The 19,403-nt window shown below is 32.3% G+C and overlaps 4 protein-coding genes across 4 annotated transcripts; 3 read left to right on the top strand and 1 right to left on the bottom strand.

Annotated features, from left to right (window-relative positions):
• Positions 1 to 2,623, top strand: TRIADDRAFT_27705 (uncharacterized protein; the record flags this gene model as incomplete). The annotated part of the gene is made up of 6 exons (XM_002114478.1): positions 1 to 1,260; positions 1,344 to 1,498; positions 1,601 to 1,864; positions 1,955 to 2,036; positions 2,108 to 2,239; positions 2,366 to 2,623. Coding segments are annotated over 6 exons (2,151 nt in total), but the record flags the coding sequence as incomplete, so codon positions are not given.
• A 385-nt stretch (positions 2,624 to 3,008) lies between these two features.
• On the bottom strand, positions 3,009 to 4,912 carry TRIADDRAFT_58416 (uncharacterized protein; the record flags this gene model as incomplete). Its single annotated transcript, XM_002114162.1, has 6 exons — positions 3,009 to 3,291; positions 3,387 to 3,519; positions 3,669 to 3,913; positions 4,009 to 4,122; positions 4,270 to 4,376; positions 4,817 to 4,912. The coding sequence occupies 6 exons, from the start codon at positions 4,910 to 4,912 to the stop codon at positions 3,009 to 3,011; spliced, it is 978 nt and encodes a 325-aa protein (XP_002114198.1).
• Positions 4,913 to 5,588: 676 nt separating this feature from the next.
• On the top strand, positions 5,589 to 14,619 carry TRIADDRAFT_50569 (uncharacterized protein; the record flags this gene model as incomplete). The annotated part of the gene is made up of 38 exons (XM_002114477.1): positions 5,589 to 5,612; positions 5,798 to 5,915; positions 6,042 to 6,110; positions 6,228 to 6,320; positions 6,469 to 6,570; positions 6,666 to 6,749; positions 6,866 to 6,898; positions 6,934 to 6,977; positions 7,067 to 7,125; positions 7,222 to 7,322; positions 7,412 to 7,506; positions 7,624 to 7,668; positions 7,757 to 7,882; positions 7,973 to 8,065; positions 8,214 to 8,306; positions 8,387 to 8,447; positions 9,205 to 9,349; positions 9,495 to 9,564; positions 9,724 to 9,777; positions 9,917 to 10,075; positions 10,167 to 10,247; positions 10,361 to 10,429; positions 10,651 to 10,731; positions 10,844 to 10,891; positions 11,092 to 11,304; positions 11,473 to 11,558; positions 11,712 to 11,858; positions 12,228 to 12,360; positions 12,488 to 12,550; positions 12,623 to 12,835; positions 12,975 to 13,031; positions 13,076 to 13,102; positions 13,152 to 13,177; positions 13,339 to 13,408; positions 13,744 to 13,812; positions 13,917 to 14,021; positions 14,132 to 14,217; positions 14,346 to 14,619. 38 exons carry the CDS (start codon positions 5,589 to 5,591, stop codon positions 14,617 to 14,619), a joined length of 3,516 nt encoding a protein of 1,171 aa, XP_002114513.1.
• A 2,038-nt stretch (positions 14,620 to 16,657) lies between these two features.
• Positions 16,658 to 18,967, top strand: TRIADDRAFT_58414 (uncharacterized protein; the record flags this gene model as incomplete). Its single annotated transcript, XM_002114476.1, has 5 exons — positions 16,658 to 17,021; positions 17,249 to 17,345; positions 17,731 to 17,854; positions 18,444 to 18,604; positions 18,808 to 18,967. The coding sequence occupies 5 exons, from the start codon at positions 16,658 to 16,660 to the stop codon at positions 18,965 to 18,967; spliced, it is 906 nt and encodes a 301-aa protein (XP_002114512.1).
• Positions 18,968 to 19,403: the final 436 nt, after the last annotated feature.

Below are 19,403 nucleotides of genomic sequence, written 5' to 3'. Positions count from 1 at the left end.
GGTCAAGAAAACTGTCTCTCAGGATTGGTATTTGTTATCACTGGTGTTCTAGATACCATTGAAAGAGAGACCGCTATAGAACTAATTCAAAGCCTTGGTGGTAAAGTCAATGTGTCCGGCTCAATTAGTAAAAAAACAAATTACTTAGTTGTTGGACGGGACCCTGGATTAACCAAATTGGAAAAAGCGAAAAACTTTAGTACAAAACAGTTAGATGAAAATAGTTTTTATGATCTCATTTCTACTATGCCTGCCAAGCCATTAGTAACAAGTAAAACAGACAAAAAGAAAACAACGGTCAATAAGACGCCTGTAAAGGTTAACACACCGAAGACTAGTATCGGAGATGACAAAAACATAGATAGCAAGCCCACTGCAAATATAACACCTACGAAGAAAAATGTGACTGAGAATACTTTTGAAAGCAGCTCTTCTTCGATAGCAAATATCAAGCCAGAAAATCTTAATACACAATCAGCATCTAAAAAGTCTTCAAACTCGGTGACCGAGATGTGGGTTGATAAATATAAACCTTCAAGTATAAAAGCGATTGTTGGCCAACAAGGTGCAAAAAGTTGCGTTAATAAACTTCTGTTATGGTTGAAGAAATGGCACGAAAATAATAGTACAGCAACACATAAGCACGTTTTAAGTCGTGAGATGGGATTTACGTTCAAAGCTGCCTTACTATCCGGTCCCCCTGGCATAGGAAAAACCACTAGTGCTCTATTAGTTTGCCGTGAATGCAATTACGACGTTGTAGAGCTAAATGCGAGCGATGCGAGAGGGAAAAAAGGTCTAGAAGCTGTAATCTCTGAAATTTTTAATAATAAATCTATCGCTGGTTTCACTGCAATGAATAACAACAAAAGCAAAAGGTTAGCTTTAGTTATGGATGAAGTTGACGGAATGTCCGGAAATGATGATAGAGGCGGAATGCAAGAATTAATATCAATCATCAAAAAGACGAAGATACCCATTATCTGCATGTGTAATGATAGAAATCATCCAAAGATTCGATCTCTAGCCAACTACTGCTTCGACCTTAGATTTCAACGTCCTAGAAGTGAACAAATATGTAGTACATTAATGTCTATAGCATTTAAAGAAGGAGTAAAAATCACCCCACAAATTGCTCAACAAATTGTGACAGCAACAAATCAAGATATTCGTCAAAGTATTCATAATCTTAATATGTGGTGTGCTAATTCCTCGGGTAAAAGTAGCAAAGCAGTAATACAAACGAAGAATATCAAACTGGTAAGATACCGTATAGAAATATACATTTTCATCCTCCGTAATGACGTACAATTATATGAAAAAACCCCTTTTCCACTATCCAGGGTCCATTTGAAGCTATTCGTAAAGTATTTGATTCAAGCTCTGAAGCATCCAAAATGACCTATAACGATAAAGCTGAGCTTTTTTTTACCGATTATTCCTTAATGCCTTTATTTGTACAAGAGAATTATCCACGCGTCGTCCCTGTTAAATCCAAGTAAGTACATAGCGTGATTATTAACGGAAAGTTAACGTCTTAGTTTTCGTTAATCCATCATATTTTGATTTACGTATTGATAATGTGTTGATGTTATATTAGCGGTGATCTACAAAAAACGTTGGATCAACTAAGTGAAGCTGCTGACTCAATTTCCTGTGGAGATCTTGTAAATAAAATACTGTACTCAACCAATCGATGGGGACTATTACCAACACTAGCAGCATTCGGAAGTGTTATACCTGGTGCAGCAATGCAAGGTTATTTTGGCAGTCGGATAGACTTTCCATCGTGGCTTGGCAAGAATTCTAGACAAGGGAAGTATGATCGAATTTTACAGGAATTGGCACTTCATATGAGGATAAGGTACAGTTTTCGAAAACAACGTCGCTACTACTTCATTAATATAAATTTTTGACTAAACAATTCTTACACGATGAATTTTTTGGCACGTAGGAGTTCAGCTAATCATATTCAACTGGGTATGGAATATGTCCCCCAATTACGCTACTTGCTATCTGGGCCTTTAACTGAAAGGGTTAGATTATTTATTACTCCCCTTTAGATCTTCACCCATTTTAACTTTAAAAATTGAACGTTTTATTATAGGAAAGTGAAGGAGTAACCGACGTCATCGACGTCATGGACGCTTACTTTCTAACTCGAGATGATTGGTCCAACATTATGGATATAGGGCTATATCCGGGCCGGCTGGATCCTACTACGAAATTAAGTAGCAAGGTATGCTTCGTATCATTAAGTACATTCTGTAAATATTTTGTTACAAATTTTATCGGTCTTAATCGATCTGAAAGCTAATCGCAAGCTTTCCCAGGATTCAATAGCTATCTTTTTTATTTACAATAGGTTAAATCTGCATTCTCCAGAGCATATAATAAAATGCCTCATCTAATGCCTTACGCTAGTCAGAGCAAAGTTAAGCGTGTAAGCGATGAAGGAGTAGATGAAGAAACTGAAGAAAGTGCAGAAACCGAGAATACAGAGGAAGAAACTAAAATTGAATCTGATCCTATGATTAAATCAAAGAAAGCTGCTTCTAAGGCAAAACAACAAAGCTCAACAAAGAATACTTCCAAACGAGGGAAATCCTCGAATAGGAAATAATTATTTCGTAATCGGAATGTCTCCATACATAAGATTGAGTTAAAGAAACTGTATTTAAATGAATAACTGCATTCAGTTGTCCGTATTAAATACTTTTATTATAGAAAAAAGTAAATCCTGATCAAATCTAATATCAACGTGCATATTACGTTCCATAATTTATAAATTAAATTTTGGGCAAACTGTAATATTGAATAAATTTTAATTTTATTAAGTAATTATGAGAGGTTTTACAAACTCCTATATATTACAAATTTTGATTCCTGCATTATTTAGCCAGGAGGAAGAGCATTTATAAATATGTAATTAATAGTTCACATTAGTTTAAGTAAACGATATAATAAAATCGGTTTTGTTTTATCATAAAAATGGCGACAATGTAGATTTAATAAGGTAAATTTTTCTCCTGTGGATCAGATTGCAGGTAAACAAATTCCTCGTAAGGTTGGTTATCATCGTTCCAACAGCTGTTGTCACATGTATAGACAAATACAGTACCGAACTCCGGTACGGATGATGAGGGACTAATTTCTTTCAGTTCATATATAAGAGTTGGCATCAGCTGAAATTCAAATACTCTCTTAGAGCTACACCTTGGACAATCAGGTACAGCAATAATATCTGTTTCGGTTGCTGTCATCAATAAGGGAGATCCACCACGATTGTATCTAAATAATAAAAGCGAATAGATATATCTAAAATTTAAACGCGATACTGCACACTCATTCTTTTACGGTTAGCAGCTTACTTCTTAATTTGTTACCTCAGAACTTGCTTAGGATATCGTTGTAGTCTCTTCATAAATTTTTCAAAAGTTCGATTGCCATGTTTAGCGGACGTTTTCTCATACAACTCCATCTTAACTTCATCATCAGTAATTTGTTCAGTTACGGCTCCTAATAACATGAAATGAGAAGTATGACATATCTGGGCATCCCAATTACTAAAAAGCGAGCAATGTACAATAGAATAACAACAGAAAATGGTTAGAGTTTATGAAAATCCGTCCGTGAAGAAGATATGGTACATTTGGTGATAAACTAACCATGCTGCTGTTCATAAGCCTGTAGTAACTTTTGCTCATATTTGAAAGATTTTTGGCTAATATTCGGTTCATCAAATACCACAAGAATGACCGGAGTTATGAATGGAACATCAGCTATCGTATTTCTTTGATGATGAATAGATACTTGATTTGCTGATTCTATAACAGTCTCCATATCTACTTTATTATCTTCTCGTAACACAGCTTCTATGTCTAGATTATTTTTTTCACGTTCTCCTTCATTTCTGTTTAGAAATTTAATTTCAAAAAGTTAAATCATACTGAAGGCATATTGTGTCTGTATTATACGTTTATTTGTACACTCATCTTAAGCTTTTACCCGTCATTCCAATCATCATCACCAGAACAACTCCAAATATTGCTGGAATTTTCGATTTTCGTCTTTGCTACATCTTGTTTGATCTCCACTACTTGTGATCTTATTATAGACCAACTATAATAATTCATATGATTTACGTAATTAACATTAGAAAAATTGGTGAATATTCTTATCATAACGTATGACATTAGTGTACATTGCAATATTTGCCTGTCTGATTTATTCCAGCAATCCTTATTAATACAAGAAAATAGATATAACGTCCTGTGATATGAGGAACCAGTAAGAGGGCAATAAATTTGAACCATAAGCATTTGCGTTTTATTGCACAACTTGCAAGAAGGATGATTTGAATTATGCATCCAGTTCTATATATCGAAAGTTAAAAAAATTTGTGCGTATAAAAAAATACGATAATTTCAATTAGATAATTATTATCCTTGGTATTCTCTTCAGATCATAGAAAATTTTATAGAGAATGCATATACTCGTAAAAAATGCAAATGCACAACTATCATTATGATTGAAAGAGTCTATTCGCAGCTGTACCCCCTTGAAGGGGCTAAAATTAATGATACTTGCTATTCTATACTTAATAAAGATAATATAATAAATTCTTTAAGACATTCGTTTCAGAACTCCATCTAGTTCTATACAGAAGTACTAATCATTACGACAACTTATTTTATGAATGCATTGCGAAGATAGAAACTGTATGATATCAGTATTTAACTCGACATTGATCTCAACATTTCATGTAGATAAAATTCATATATAAAATAAGATAGATATAAAATCAAATCAATACCGGTCTTCCTCCAATCTTATTAGTCATCCAGTCACATGCATTATCTTCAGATGAGGTTATGCAGGTATCCAATGCTGCAAGCTGAACGTAGGCCATGCTTTAGCAGAGAAATTATGCCCTAATAAGCTGTCAATGATTACAGCAAGTATATACAGCATATGTAGGTATGCACCTTGTATAGCAATTAAATATTTCTCACTGCTTTAAATGTTTTGGATAATATTAATCCATCTACTGTACTTAGATATGAACAAAAACGGAAGAAATGATACCAAGATTATCCTGCAGGTTGCAAGACTTTGCAGATAGCAGCTCAGGTTGAATGGTTGGCTGGTAAGGTACCGTACGCTACTAGTGCGCAACTTGCTATCTAGTGTATAATACAATACCTGCGAATACTAGTATTTCTCTGCCTCCTAGCTCTAGACCTATTGGTAGACTAATATATCTGAAATGTTAAGCATGCGCACCATTATCATTACCGGTTGATATGGAAACCGAACATGAACTAAAACCATCGTCCGCCTTCAACATATTCTATAGTATTAAAAAGGATTTCATCGAAGATTTCATTAACGCACTATAACGTATAGTATATGCTCGAGTACTTGCATCAAAACCCGAAGCATTGAACGATTTTACTATATAGCAAATTAATTACAAGAGATACAATCGATCAATCAAATAGGCTGAGTGCTAGTGTATTTTAAAATATTCTTAAAATTATTAAACGTTTTATTGAATCTTATGAGAATCCCCTATTGGCAATAAGATGTTTATCTATTTAAGCAAAAAAGTAAGTGTAAACTTATATAAGTTGTTTTAGAGAAAAAATAGAGCGAAGATGTATAGAGTTATGGATAATCTTATGTTTATGTTAGATATGATCTCTTAATTTTACATTTAAGAGTATATCACGATTAATCGCTAGTTGAAGCGCTACTTAAGGAACTGGCTTATATTCATGCTATTTAATTGCAGATTGCCATTCCAAACAACACAAATCTGCGATGCTTATCCTGGAATCATGAACAAGGATACATTGCGTGTGGAGGCGAAGATGGATTACTCAAGGTCCTTAAATTGGATATACAGTCCGGTAATGATCAAACGTACAACATTTTATTAAGAGTTCATTCTGTTTTGCTTCTTACCATTCTCTTATTCGTATTATACCGTAAGTCGAAAGTTATTTCGTACATAATTTTTAATTCTATCGTAATAGATAACAAAGTTAAGGGATTAGCTGCACCAAGTAATTTGTCCATGAATCAAACACTTGAAGGCCATGGAGGTTAATAAAGCTAATACAGAGTACTATTATAATTGGATATGTTGTCTAGTACTAATACAGTATACATATGTATCTTGAAAAGTGAAACATTCTTCACGTAAATTTTTCGCTTCTCAGGTTCAGTAGAAGTAGTAGTATGGAATATGGAACATATGAAGCTGACAAGTAGCGATCAATTTGGGTTAATTATTGTTTGGACACTATACAAAGGTTGAAGCGATAACTTTATATTTCAGTATTACATCTAAAATCCATATTATTCTTGGAAATCACAAGATTACAGTTTCTTTCATTTACATAATTTTTTTATCATGCTAAGACAAATTTATACAAATTATAACTCAATAACTATCTACAGGCCAGTGGTATGAAGAAATGGTTAACAATCGCAATAAAAGTGTTGTTAAAGACATGAAGTGGAATTTCGATGGAGGGAAAATCTGTATTATATACGAAGATGGTAAGATTAAGTTTTAACTTGTCTCTAATTGAGAATTACAGAATTAAAATATAACAATGATTACATAGTTATCTCACATATTTATTATTTTACAGGTGCTGTCATTGTAGGTTCAGTTGACGGTAACAGAATTTGGGGAAAAGAGCTAAAAATCCAGCTTTCATGGGTTGAGGTGCGAAGTAAAGTGTTCATAGTTATAGAAAATTCATTTTAGTCTTATGATATAGAATCTTTATATCTTTTCATAATCATATATTAGCGTAAGATTTTATATTCGTTACAAATTTGTCTACAGTTTATAACCGAATAAATCTTGGATTTTTTAGTGGTCACCTGATGGAAAAAGCATTTTATTTGGCTTAGTTAATGGAGAGATCCATATTTATGACAACAATGGAAATTTTACAGTATGATACATTCCATATAATATCTTAATTAAGGATCTTTCCACTATATATGCTTAGTATGTTAACACATATACTTTTTCCTTGCTTAGTCTAAACTAGTTAATTACTGCTGCTCGGATACTTCTTGCGTTATAGCTGGTCTTAATTGGTAATAAGTTACAACATCAAAATATTTTTGGTGAAATTTTCAATGATCTTACTGTTGGATAAATACTATTTATCGAAAATTAATATGGAAAATTAGGTATAATGGTTCCGAAGGATATATAGAGCAAGAATGTCATTCTCTTGTTGCATGTTATGATAATGGAAAGATGCAGCTAATGAAATCGGAAACGGATGAAAGTATATACAAAAATTTAAAGACTATATAAAATTTTTAACCTAATTACCAGGAATCAATAAAAACAATGCGTTTAAATTTTTAAACTAAGATCCGATTATCATTGATACTGGCTTGTCTATCTCCACTGTTCAGTGGAATCATACTGGCTCTGTTCTTGCTGTAGGTGGTTTGCAACAAAATCAGGTACCTTATAGAAATATAAACTTTCGTTTATTAGACTAAAAGTTCTTCCCTGGCTCTATTTATACCAATAATGTCTTTTAGATGGCTAACTTTGACTATTTTCTTATATTAATGCAGGAAAAGGAAACAAATGTTGTACTATTTTATACCCCATTTGGAGATGTAATAATTTATATAATTTATTTCAATTAATACGTATTAATTGGATGAAAAAGTGTTTTAAATGGATAAATATTTAATTTGAATATAGCACTTGAGAACATTACGAATACCAGGGAAGAAATTAGCCGATTTATCTTGGGATGGTGATGGCTTAAGACTGTCATTAGCTATTGACAGCTATATTTATTTCGCTAACATTCGGCCTGATTATAAGGTTCATTTGCTAATACACTGTCTATTAAGCTATTTGATTAATATTAAGTGTATAAATATTTATTACATATTTCTTGTATTATATTTCCAGTGGGGTTATTGTGGTAATACGGTAGTATATGCCTTCAATAAACCCGATCGACAAGATTCTAGTGTTGTTTTCTGGGAAACTAAAAATAAGGAGGTAAGTCATTTCTATCTAAATCATCAAGATAGGTACGGTAATTCTCTAATACGATCATGTATATTCAATATTATAAGAATTATTTTTGTATCCTCAAATTGATGTTTTCGCAATTTCTAATCTTCACATTCCATTTGATTTTCAATAGTGCATTGTCAAATATATAAAAAATCTCTTGGGTATAACTGCATATGGTGATTACTGTCTAATAAGCACTAAAGCACCTGATGGTAGTGGTCAGGTATCTTTTAATTCATTTTTATGTAATTTCTACTAAAATTCATCTTTCAATAATACTATGACATTTTGTACTTGATTTAGTACGTTTTAATTTTAAGTAATGCTATTGGCACGCCGCTAGAAACTAAATACATCGATATTAGTAAGTTTAACTGTAAACACAGATAAAATAGCAGTTTATGCTTTAGCATACGTAAAAAAAATATCAGAGAATTAATTTTTATGCAATGTTCCAACCAGATAATTTAAGATTATATTAATTTTATGCCAATCTGTTATGAGCTTTTTTAATTGTATATTGACTTTGCTACTACGTTTATTACGGTATACGTATATTACCTTACTATTCAATTAATACAGCAGTACTAATGCAATTATTTTAATGACAAAACTTAACTACCGAGAAAATTCTTCTGATCAGCTATATGACCTTGTAGTATAGACCACTATTACAGGGCGTGGCGAGTCCTCTAAAATGGTTGACAGATGTTCAGCTATAGTGTTGCCTTAAATTATTCTTTAAATTGTGAAGAAATATACTTTAAATGTGGCTCAAATTCCATGCAGATAGATCAGTACAACCTTGAGCAATTGGCTCTTGATATTTTTATTACTTTTTATCGCAGTATAGAATAATTTGTATTTCTTTCAAGTTTCTAATACAAACTATCAGTCACTGTTACATGTTCGGTCACTCCAAGCTTTTTACAAGTCACGTCGTAATACCGGTCTATAGCCAGGGACCCCTAAGACAAAATTGTCTTAAGAGTTCCTGCTAGAGCCTTTTTATATATATAATTAGTCACAATACAACCGAACATAGGCATACTTAGATACCTGAAAGTTTGCATTAATGGTCAAAAAATTGTCTCACCTTGCGATTGTCCTACGCTCTACAGAGCCCGAATACGCAGCTATAACAGATACTCATATCATTGTTGCATCAAAAGAAGCTTTTTACTCCTGGCAATTTAAAACGCCTAAAAAGTTAACGTCGCTTGATTTAGCTGGTACAAGTAATAAGCGAAAAGATAATAGAGAAAGGTAAAATGACAAACCAAACCTACTCTTACTTAACTACTGTTATGAAGAATATGTTCCTAGCAATTGAATTAAGAAGTTAATATGCATTACCCTCTACGATTTTTCTAAATTATGTCGTATTACCATTATATCATGTGTACCGAAGACTCTATCACATCGACGATGTTCCATCTGGTACTGGAGAGCGGCAGTCGGATAGCAAGAGAGCTCGTGAGGTAGTATAACAAATAAATAGCAGTACTTGATGCTATCTGTATTTGCAATTATAGCTATATTTACGCTAATTTCAATTTGATAGAAATTTATATGGGTATAAATTTTAAATAAATTGAGGGAGGTAGGATCATAATCGATTTACATTTTGGTCATTACAGAAAACTAAAGATCCTATTTGCTGTATATGCGCTTCTAGTGAATTGTTGATTGTGGTAAGCAAGCTATAGCAAATTGCATATCCTTTGTCTTATAGGACTAAGATACTAACTGACTCTAACTTCTATCCTTTTGGGAATGTTTTAAATAAAACTAGAGACTATAATTATCTCACTCATTAATTAAATATTTTAGGGACGCGAGTCTGGCACAATTCATCGCTATTCACTACCACATCTTGCACTAGAAATGAAAAATATGTTAAAATGTCGACCATATAGACTATCGTTGAACTGTAACTCAACGCGATTAGCATTTATTGATATTTCTGGTATCTTATCATTCTTTGATTTGGTAAGTTGTTATAAATGGAATTTCAAGCGGAATGAAAGCAATCTTAAAAATTACCTAAATATTTACATTTTATTTAAATGGTTACGCTTAGGATATTGTATCATCTGATGGCGAAAAAGGAGAACAACTCTCCTTTGAAAGGAAAGATGTTTGGGATATGAAATGGGCCGAAGTAGGCAAAATATTAATTTTCATAAGAGATTCTATCGATAAAGAATATTGCTTGTATACTTTTTCATGCCTTATTTATTTCGCAGGATTCTAAATAATATTCTTAACTAATAGGATCGACCTGACCTATTCGCTATGACAGAGAAGACAAGAATGTATATTTTTCGCAATATGGATCCAGAGGTATTGTTACCAAAACAATAGTGATTATAGCTCTTTAATATCATTACTAGCTGCGAGTAACGTACTTCCGGGGAAATAGTTATATTTATCAATAGATTTTTAATTGCAAGACCTAGAATTTTCGACATAATCTAACCTAATATAAATAAGTTAAAATTCAATTTTACAAAAATATTTTATCGATGTTTTGTGATAAGCTTACACTTTTATTACAAATAAAGGAACCGATTACAAGTTCTGGTTACATTTGTAAATTCAACGATTTGGAAGTTCGATCCGTTTTACTTGATGAAGTATTTAAGGTATGGATTTCTCATGGTCAAAAGATTGTATTGAAATTATTTAGACTATTTAAATAGCGCAAATTTACAACTATGATAATTAAAGTGGATAATTTGCATAATTTATATTTAGGATCCTGACAATCCGACTAATAACTTAATTTTGGATATTGAAACACGAGTAAGTTAATACTGCGTAAAATGCGGCAAAATCCTAATAAATTTGAAGTATACAAGTTTTTTGCATTCTATATCAAAATAGCACGTTATCATCATATAAAATTATATGTTGTGCTAGTTACAGTACAATTATACAAATTAGTGGATTTTGCCCTATTTCATCTACAGTGCAGCTAATATACTAAATTGTATTTGTTTTAGTCTTTACGTGATACTCGAGAGCTTCTTGCACAAAGTGAAGTTGGTATAGGCGATTCCTATCAATTTATTGAAGAAAATCCTCATCCTCGATTATGGAGACTCTTAGCAGAGTATTCCCTTAGCAATTTGGATTTAAAAATTGCTGAAAAGGCATTTGTAAGATACTTGGATTATCAGGGTATTCAGTTTGTGAAGAGTTTGCATAAATTGGACGTAAGTTGTTAGCTGAAAGATAAATCTTTAATTTTATTTCCATAGTGGTTCCTGTAGTAGCATACGCGTATATGTCCTATCTCTGGATAATGATAGGCTAATCTGTCATAATCATGAAGCGCCATTACTTAAAAACGAAATATGACCTAGTATTTTCCCATATTTTAGAGTGAAAAAAAGAAGTTAGCCGAAATTTCTGCTTACTTTAAAAGATTTGATGAAGCAGAAAGTTACTATTTTGATATGGATAGAAGGTATCGTCTAATGCACTAAATTAACTTTTAATTATCTAGCATCAAATAAGTAATTATAGTCTTTCTTTGATTTTTTAAATACTGATACCTAATAGATTTCTTACAGTTTTGTGAATTTATTGAAGATTTTATCATATAATTGCTTTAATACAGAGACCTTGCTATCGATATGCGTGTTAAACTTGGTGACTGGTTCCGTGTATCTCAATTACTTAAAACCGAAGGGGGTGGAGGTGATGATAATTTGGTGAGGCAATCACATAACGCAATCGGCGATTACTATGCAGATCGGCATCGTTGGTTAGTACTATAAATAAGGTTTAGAATAGATCTTCTAAGCACTTGTAAAGATTTTTATCATAAATATTTTTTCGATAAGTATAAATGCAAATGATATTAGTTTCATATTACCTTGCTTGTAGATAAATTTTTATGATATACTCGTATATGATGCCTTATACTTGTAACAGATCGTTAAACCTTGTACTATATAATGAAATTAACAATGATAATATTTGTACTACTTTGTTGAAAAAATTTCACTAGAATTCAAATATAAATATACTCATAACATAGCATTCATTCAATTATCAGCTATATTTATTCGATTGGTCTTTTAATCTAAAATTGTTATGTTCTTTCATTGGTGTTGGGCTTAATTGATATCAGGCGCGATGCAATTCGACAATATGTAGTGGGACATAATCAGAATCGTTTAGCGGAATGTTACTACATGTTAGAAGATTTTGAAGGTTTAGATAATTTAATGAATTCTGTACCTGAAAATCATCCTCTACTAGCTGTAAGTAATTCTAGGATACTCTTCTATTAGTATTACAAGTTAATGGCATTAAATTTTCATTAATGTATTTTATTCAATCTATCTATAATGTTGTTTGTTATAATTAAGAATTGTCTATTCCTTACAGGAAATAGGGAATATGTTTTTCACCGTTGGGATGTGTGAACCAGCTGTTCGATCTTACATGAAGGTATATATTGTATTTTTAATAAATAAAATTGATTAAATCCATATTAAGTGGTGTTTGTTAACTCCATTTTAGTGTGGTAAAATAAAGATGGCAATTGATACATGCGTAAATTTAAATCAATGGGATCAAGCGGTTAATTTAGCTCGTGCCAATAATATGAAGGAAATTGATAATTTATTAGCAAAGTATGCTTCTCACTTGCTTGAAAAGAGCAAAGTATTAAATGCCATCGAATTATATCGTAAAGCAAGTCGCCACGTCCAAGCTGCTAAATTGTTATACCAGGTACTATACATATGCGATATTGTGGGAAAAAATTTGACCTGAAAAATTCTTGTGATGATATTAAATTAAAATAACTCCAGCCAAATATTATAAACACTAAAAATTAATTTACTATCATTGCTTAATTTAATTTCGACAGTTGGCTAAAGAAAGTGCTGCAGTTGGCAATAAACCAATGCGAACTAAGAAATTATACGTATTAGCCGCATTGATGGTATGATATCTACCTTATATTATAAGACTATACTATGTATTACGGTACTTCAAGTGAAATATAATAATTCATTGAAGTTTATTTCAAATAATTCTTAATTAGAAATTGCTTGAATTAAAATTCTTTAGGTGGAGAATCATGTTTCTTATATGAAACAACGTGTACAAGGAACATCTGGACAAGACAATGTAAATTTTAGATTGCCAATTATCAATTACTTTATTACTTCTTTAATAGTATATCTAACTGCATGCTATAATATCTGGTAGACAACTGCAACTCTGACCAGCCTTTTTGTAGATGGAGATAGCATGGATGGAGATACCAAGACAATGGACAATGCATGGCGTGGAGCTGAGGTAATATTATGAAATCAATGGTTATTTCACGGAATGATGTTACCTATTTGTAGTGATTTTTACAAGATTATTTCGCAGAAACTTGCTTATTAATAGTAATGTATGATTAGTTAAAATTGACCTGTTATAAAACAAGAGATGTTTAAGGACATTTTGTCAAAGTACTGTATGTAGACGATAATAAGGCCTACAATAATTTGTATAATTATAAAAGCCGGAATAGAATATCATTACTATCTTATTTTAATTACAGAGAAGATTAGTAACACTCATACCTATGAGCTATAGATGCTTGGATAGGCCAAGTCATGAAATTTTTATCATAATTTCCGTAGGCATTCCACTTCTATTTATTGGCTCAGAGACAACTCTATGATGGCCAATTTGATGCAGCAATGAAAACGGTAATGATAAGTTTTGACCTCAATTTGCTATTGAAGATTTTTCCACTTAATCATTATCATATCATTAGATATTTGCTATGTAACAGTAGATTGATTACCTCTAGGCTTTACACTTACGCGATTTTGAAGACTTCATTGACTCCGAGAGAGTTTATTCGCTTTTGGTCTTGGCTAGCATTTCTAATAAATGCTACGGAATAGCATCCAAGGTTTGCTACAGCATTATTACACGAGCATTATAGTAAAATGTAATTAATTGATACATTATGTTCCATGATCAGAAAGAAATACTATAACGATTGCATTGATTTTATTATAGGCCTTTATAAAGTTAGAGAGTATGGAAAGTTTTACTGATAGTCAGAGGCAGAGTTATGAAGATCTTGCATTAGATATCTTTAGCAGGTTAGTCAAGACTAGAATGGTTATCCCTTGCGTTACTCCCTTGTATATCGTAGATTAAGTACTCTAAGTTAGTATTTCTACGAAGATCTAATTTATATTCATCCGCCGATTGTAATTGCTTATTTCAGGCATCCACCCAAAGATATCCGAAATAATAAGGCGGAATGTTCCCATTGCGAGACTCTTATCCCAGATTACTTACCAGTTTGTCCGAACTGTGAGAACAATTTTCCAATTTGCATTGTCACAGGTCGGCCAGTAATGAGTTATCATTTCTGGATGTGTAACGTTTGTAAGCATAAGGCTTTTGAGCAGGAAATTATTCGCTTACAAAATTGCCCGTTATGTCATACGCCCCTCTATAATAAATCGCAATCTAATTTAAACGATAGCTATTACTAGATACTCCTGGGTCAATTTAGCAGTTTGAATGGATCATTTATATTTCTCGTACGATAATTCTATTCTGATTGATTAAGCTGATTCATGATCTTTCCTACTGTAATAAGATATTCGACGATTTCTACGATGATTGCAGTTTTATCCTTAATTAGCTGTATGTGCTGGTATAATGTAAATGAAGACTGTCTTTGTTGGATTCGCTAATGTACGTAGATCTTATTAGCAATGGATTTCACGTAAATGATCCATTCTTGAGAACACGATTCCTGTTTGGGAAAAACAAAAATTTGTGAAGGGATTAATTGAATTGAATTTATTAAGCAACTTCGTATCACTTTATAATAGTCCAATGGAACTTAAAATGGAATAAAATAGAAATATACTTGCAATTCTATATCGAGAGTGATGAATGCAATTTTTTAATTTGGGGTCGATTTGCATGTACGACTCATCTATCAGTTTTTTAGAACTAGATACCCTTATCATCAGTTTATAGTATTCTACCCTTAAGATGTTACTACTATCTATATTACTCATTTTATTATACTACTTGCTGAATTCGCACACTATGGCGTGCGAATAAGATTTCTGATTATTGTTATTAATTAATTGAAATATTTATTTGTGTTTTACTCACTATCAGTACGCACTATCTGATCTAAATTAGTCGATTCTTTAATTAAACTAGCTCTAAATATTATTCTAGCTAGTATCACATAGTAGTCAAGTCTAAAAGCTTTCTATACTGTACTAGAGTCTTTCCATATTGTATCATGACCACTATACTGCTCTTTGCTGCTTGCTCATACTACAGTAGACATAGAGATTAGGTGAAATCTCTTCTCTGCTTTGCCTTTTTCTAGTCCTAATAGAAATTGTGAAGAAATCCCATTTTGACGCGTACTATAAGAGTATTATACTAGTGTACAGTATACTACAATGACTGCACGCTGAGTCCAAGTGGGCCAACGTTTGTATTTCGCTATAGGTTAAGACAAAATATAGAATATTTTATTCAATATGTATGTAGGGCTATTCGTAATTATAGAGACTAAGGGAAGATCTTTGATATTTCTAGTTCTAATAGAAATTGTGAAAAATCACATTTCGACGCGTACTATATTATACACTGCAATGACTGCAGACTGAGTCCATAATAGGCCAACGTAAATATTTCACTATAGATTTTTGACATAGAAATATTTTATTTATAATATGTAGGTAAAGTTATTCGTAATGTATAGAGATCAGAAGAAAATCTCTTCTCCTCTTGACATTTCTAGTCCTAATAGAAATTGTGAAGGAATCCCATTTTGACGCATACTACAGTATATTACAGTATAGTGGTATTCTGCAGTGACTGCACACTAAGTCTACAATGGGCCAACGCTGTCGATTTTTACGGTAAAATATAGAATATTTTATTCAGTATGTAGGTAGTTATTCGTAATGTATAGAGGTCAGAGGAAAATCTCTTCTCCACTTGGCATTTGTAGTCCTAATCGAAATTGTGAAGGAATCCCATTTTGACGCGTACTATATTGCAGTATAGACGTACACTGCCGTGACTTCACAGTACTGCACACTGAGTACACAGTAGGCCAACGTTAGTATCTCACTATAGATTTTTTAGGCAAAATATGGAATATTTTATTCAATATATACGCTGGGTTATTCGTCATTTATAGAGATCAGAGAAAAATCTCTTCTCCGCTTGACATTTGTAGTCCTAATAGAAATTCTACAGGAATGATATTTTGACAAGGTTATGGCCGGGTAGTATACTGTATATTGCCGGGTGTGTGATACAGTCTACCATGTGTATGGGACGGACGGAAGAGCCTACAGTATATTACCCAGGTAACCTAGTCACAAGTCACAAGTGCCAGTGGACGTCTTACAGTTGTTGAGCGAAGATTAGTATTACTAACGCGAAACTCGACTGTGGCTTATAAAATCCACTTGATTATGACTTTATATTTAATAACAATCTAAAAACAAGGGAGAAATAGTATTATTTATTGCGCAAATTAGCATCATGGCGACATCCGTTGGCAGCCGTCAGAACGATAACGATTTAAAACAAAGAAACCAAAAGGAGGAGAACGATCAAGGGGGAAAAGATACGCCAGACAATCAAAATGAAGCCAAAAATAATGGCGGTGATCATAATCACGGTGTAAATAAAAACGATATCCACACGTTGACTAGGATATGGCAATATTATTTCTACTACTACTATTACTACAATCATTATATGGCATTATTACATTATAATAATTATTACAAAAACAACCAAATAAACAGAAATCAGCCCAATAGCAATCAATCACCAAGTACAACCAATACCAATTCGTCAACTCACATCAGGCGCACAACTCGTCTCCTCAATAGACAGCAAGGTTTGGAAATTGCTCTCATTTAGCTAAAGACTGACTTGTAGATTGAATCATTAGTCACTACATGCATTTTATCTAATGGAGCACTGTACTGTACCAGTGTACCTGTTAACGATATACATCTAATGTAGATATTCGTACATGAAGAAAATTGTTACACGTCTACATCAATATTTTAGTGCATGTTTACAGCGAATAGCTTGGATTGAATACTTGTTTTTATTGAATAGGAGTTAAACCTGCAAGTCTTGCAAAAAGGGTATTTGCTGAAATGATTGACTTTCTCATAATCTTCACAGTTAAAACCATGATATTGTCTTATCACGGGTGAGTTTTCATATTGATAATTCCAAACAATTCAGTAATTACTTTTGTCAAACTGATTTGATTTTAGTATCTAATATCAATCACAATGAAATTGGTTATTCGTCAGCATTGATCACCTTGCTTATCTTCAAGCCATAAAGCTAGTGCTGCAATTGCTATTGTATTGTAGTTGATAGTAAATTAGATACAGTCCAATAATTTGATATTGCAAACGTCTACTGTATACGACCTATTTTTAAGATTCATTCAGTAATGTATTGCCAATCAATTTCAGAAAGTCATTTCTTTTCACTATCCTCAGAATAGTTACTATACTGTATACTTGTACTGTAGCTTTAAAGACTACTTTTTTTTAAATGTATCTTTATTTTTCGGGTCTAAACAGGATCGAAGCTAAATTCTCTCAAGCACAATTGCGTGTTTTAATAGAAGATAGATACAACGCCGAAGATTTACAATTGATTATCGTTTACGCGATATTTTATAGAATATTTGTCTTCATTATTGAGGTATGTAAGGTAACATAAAATGTCTACTGTATATTTTAGGATAGTTATGCTAGAAATTACGTGTTTTAGTAGTCCCTGTTAGTGCTAAGTTATTACTAATGGTTACTTCTAGAGAAGCTTTAACAAATAGAGCTTTTACAATGTACTGTACTGTTAAATGGTATTTACTATATGCTAACATAAATTAATCTATAGGATAAGCAGCTATGTTACGTATTAGGTTTGATTAGACTCTTGTGTGCTCACAGACTCGTAGTTACTGTATTTTAACCTACTGTATGGTATCGATAAAGAGTTATAATTGCTATTTTCTGCTGGATTATTCCAATATGTACGACCTGGATTATTATGCAGTCTTTATTATACTGTATCTATGGCATATAGACTTACAGTGTACAGCTAAGCAGCAGTAGCAATGCAACTTTGCCGTAATTCTATTCTCTAACAAGCGTTATCGTGGGGTTTACTTACTCTTAATATAACATTAATCAATCACGTAACTTTATTGGCTGATACAATTGTGCATAGCCCTAATATACTTGAAAGTTTTTAAAATTATATGACGTGTAAATATTACTCTTCATTGAAGACTATTTGCCTGTACAAAGGCGTTGGTAACGGTATGACAATTGGGAAGTTAATTGTTGGTATACAGGTAATTGCATGTGATGCTATTATCGATGATGGCAATACAGGAAACAATCACGGATACGTACAAGTATTTCCAGGAGATAGTTTAAACTGGCAAAGGTTTGATAAATTAAATTTGAATATGTATACTGATTCTGTTTACATTAACATAGAACTAGGTAACATTTAACCAAGAATACTTCTAGTCTTAGCAATGTGTTATTACTACTGAATAATGAAAGCCCTATCTCCTTATAATTCATTGTCCTCTCATAGTTGTATGTCACGCTCAAACTTAACACCGTATCGCTTTTTCAATATAGGTCTATCATGAGGTCTGTGATAAAGAACTTTTCTACCATGTTTTTCTTTCCTGTTATTTTAACAATTATGTTATTCAAGCATGGAAGAACCGCATATGACATTATTAGTGGGACTATCGTTATTGAACGTCAAATTAATCGTTTACCTGGTAGAAATTAGACTTAAAAAATGTCAATCTGGATAGTTCACTTTACGATTAGCATTACTGCAATGTCGCTAGCTAAGCGTAACGTAATTTATTATATCCCAGTAACTAGTGCTTGCTTTACGAAACATTTTTTTTAAGTGATTCGGGCTCAGTTATTTTGCGTTCTATTTCGTAAACCCAATCCGGTATGTTAAACAAGAATTCGTTATACAATTAAAAAATGACAAACAGAGATTTATGTCGTTAATCTTATTATATTGAAAATCTTTTTAAATAAACTATTTAAATAAAATTACGAACATTTATGCAACGACTTATATTGTCAGATCAAAAGGCTGGGGTGATTAATTCATACAGGCATTTTGGAAAGACCTAATCCTAACAGTCTTGATTATTATGATTCGATTTGTAATCAATAATGCATCAGTTACATTTATCATAAACTTC

Source organism: Trichoplax adhaerens, genomic scaffold, assembly GCF_000150275.1.
Source record: "Trichoplax adhaerens TRIADscaffold_7 genomic scaffold, whole genome shotgun sequence".
Taxonomy (NCBI): Eukaryota; Metazoa; Placozoa; class Uniplacotomia; order Trichoplacea; family Trichoplacidae; genus Trichoplax; species Trichoplax adhaerens.
This window is presented reverse-complemented; position numbering and strand designations above follow the sequence as displayed.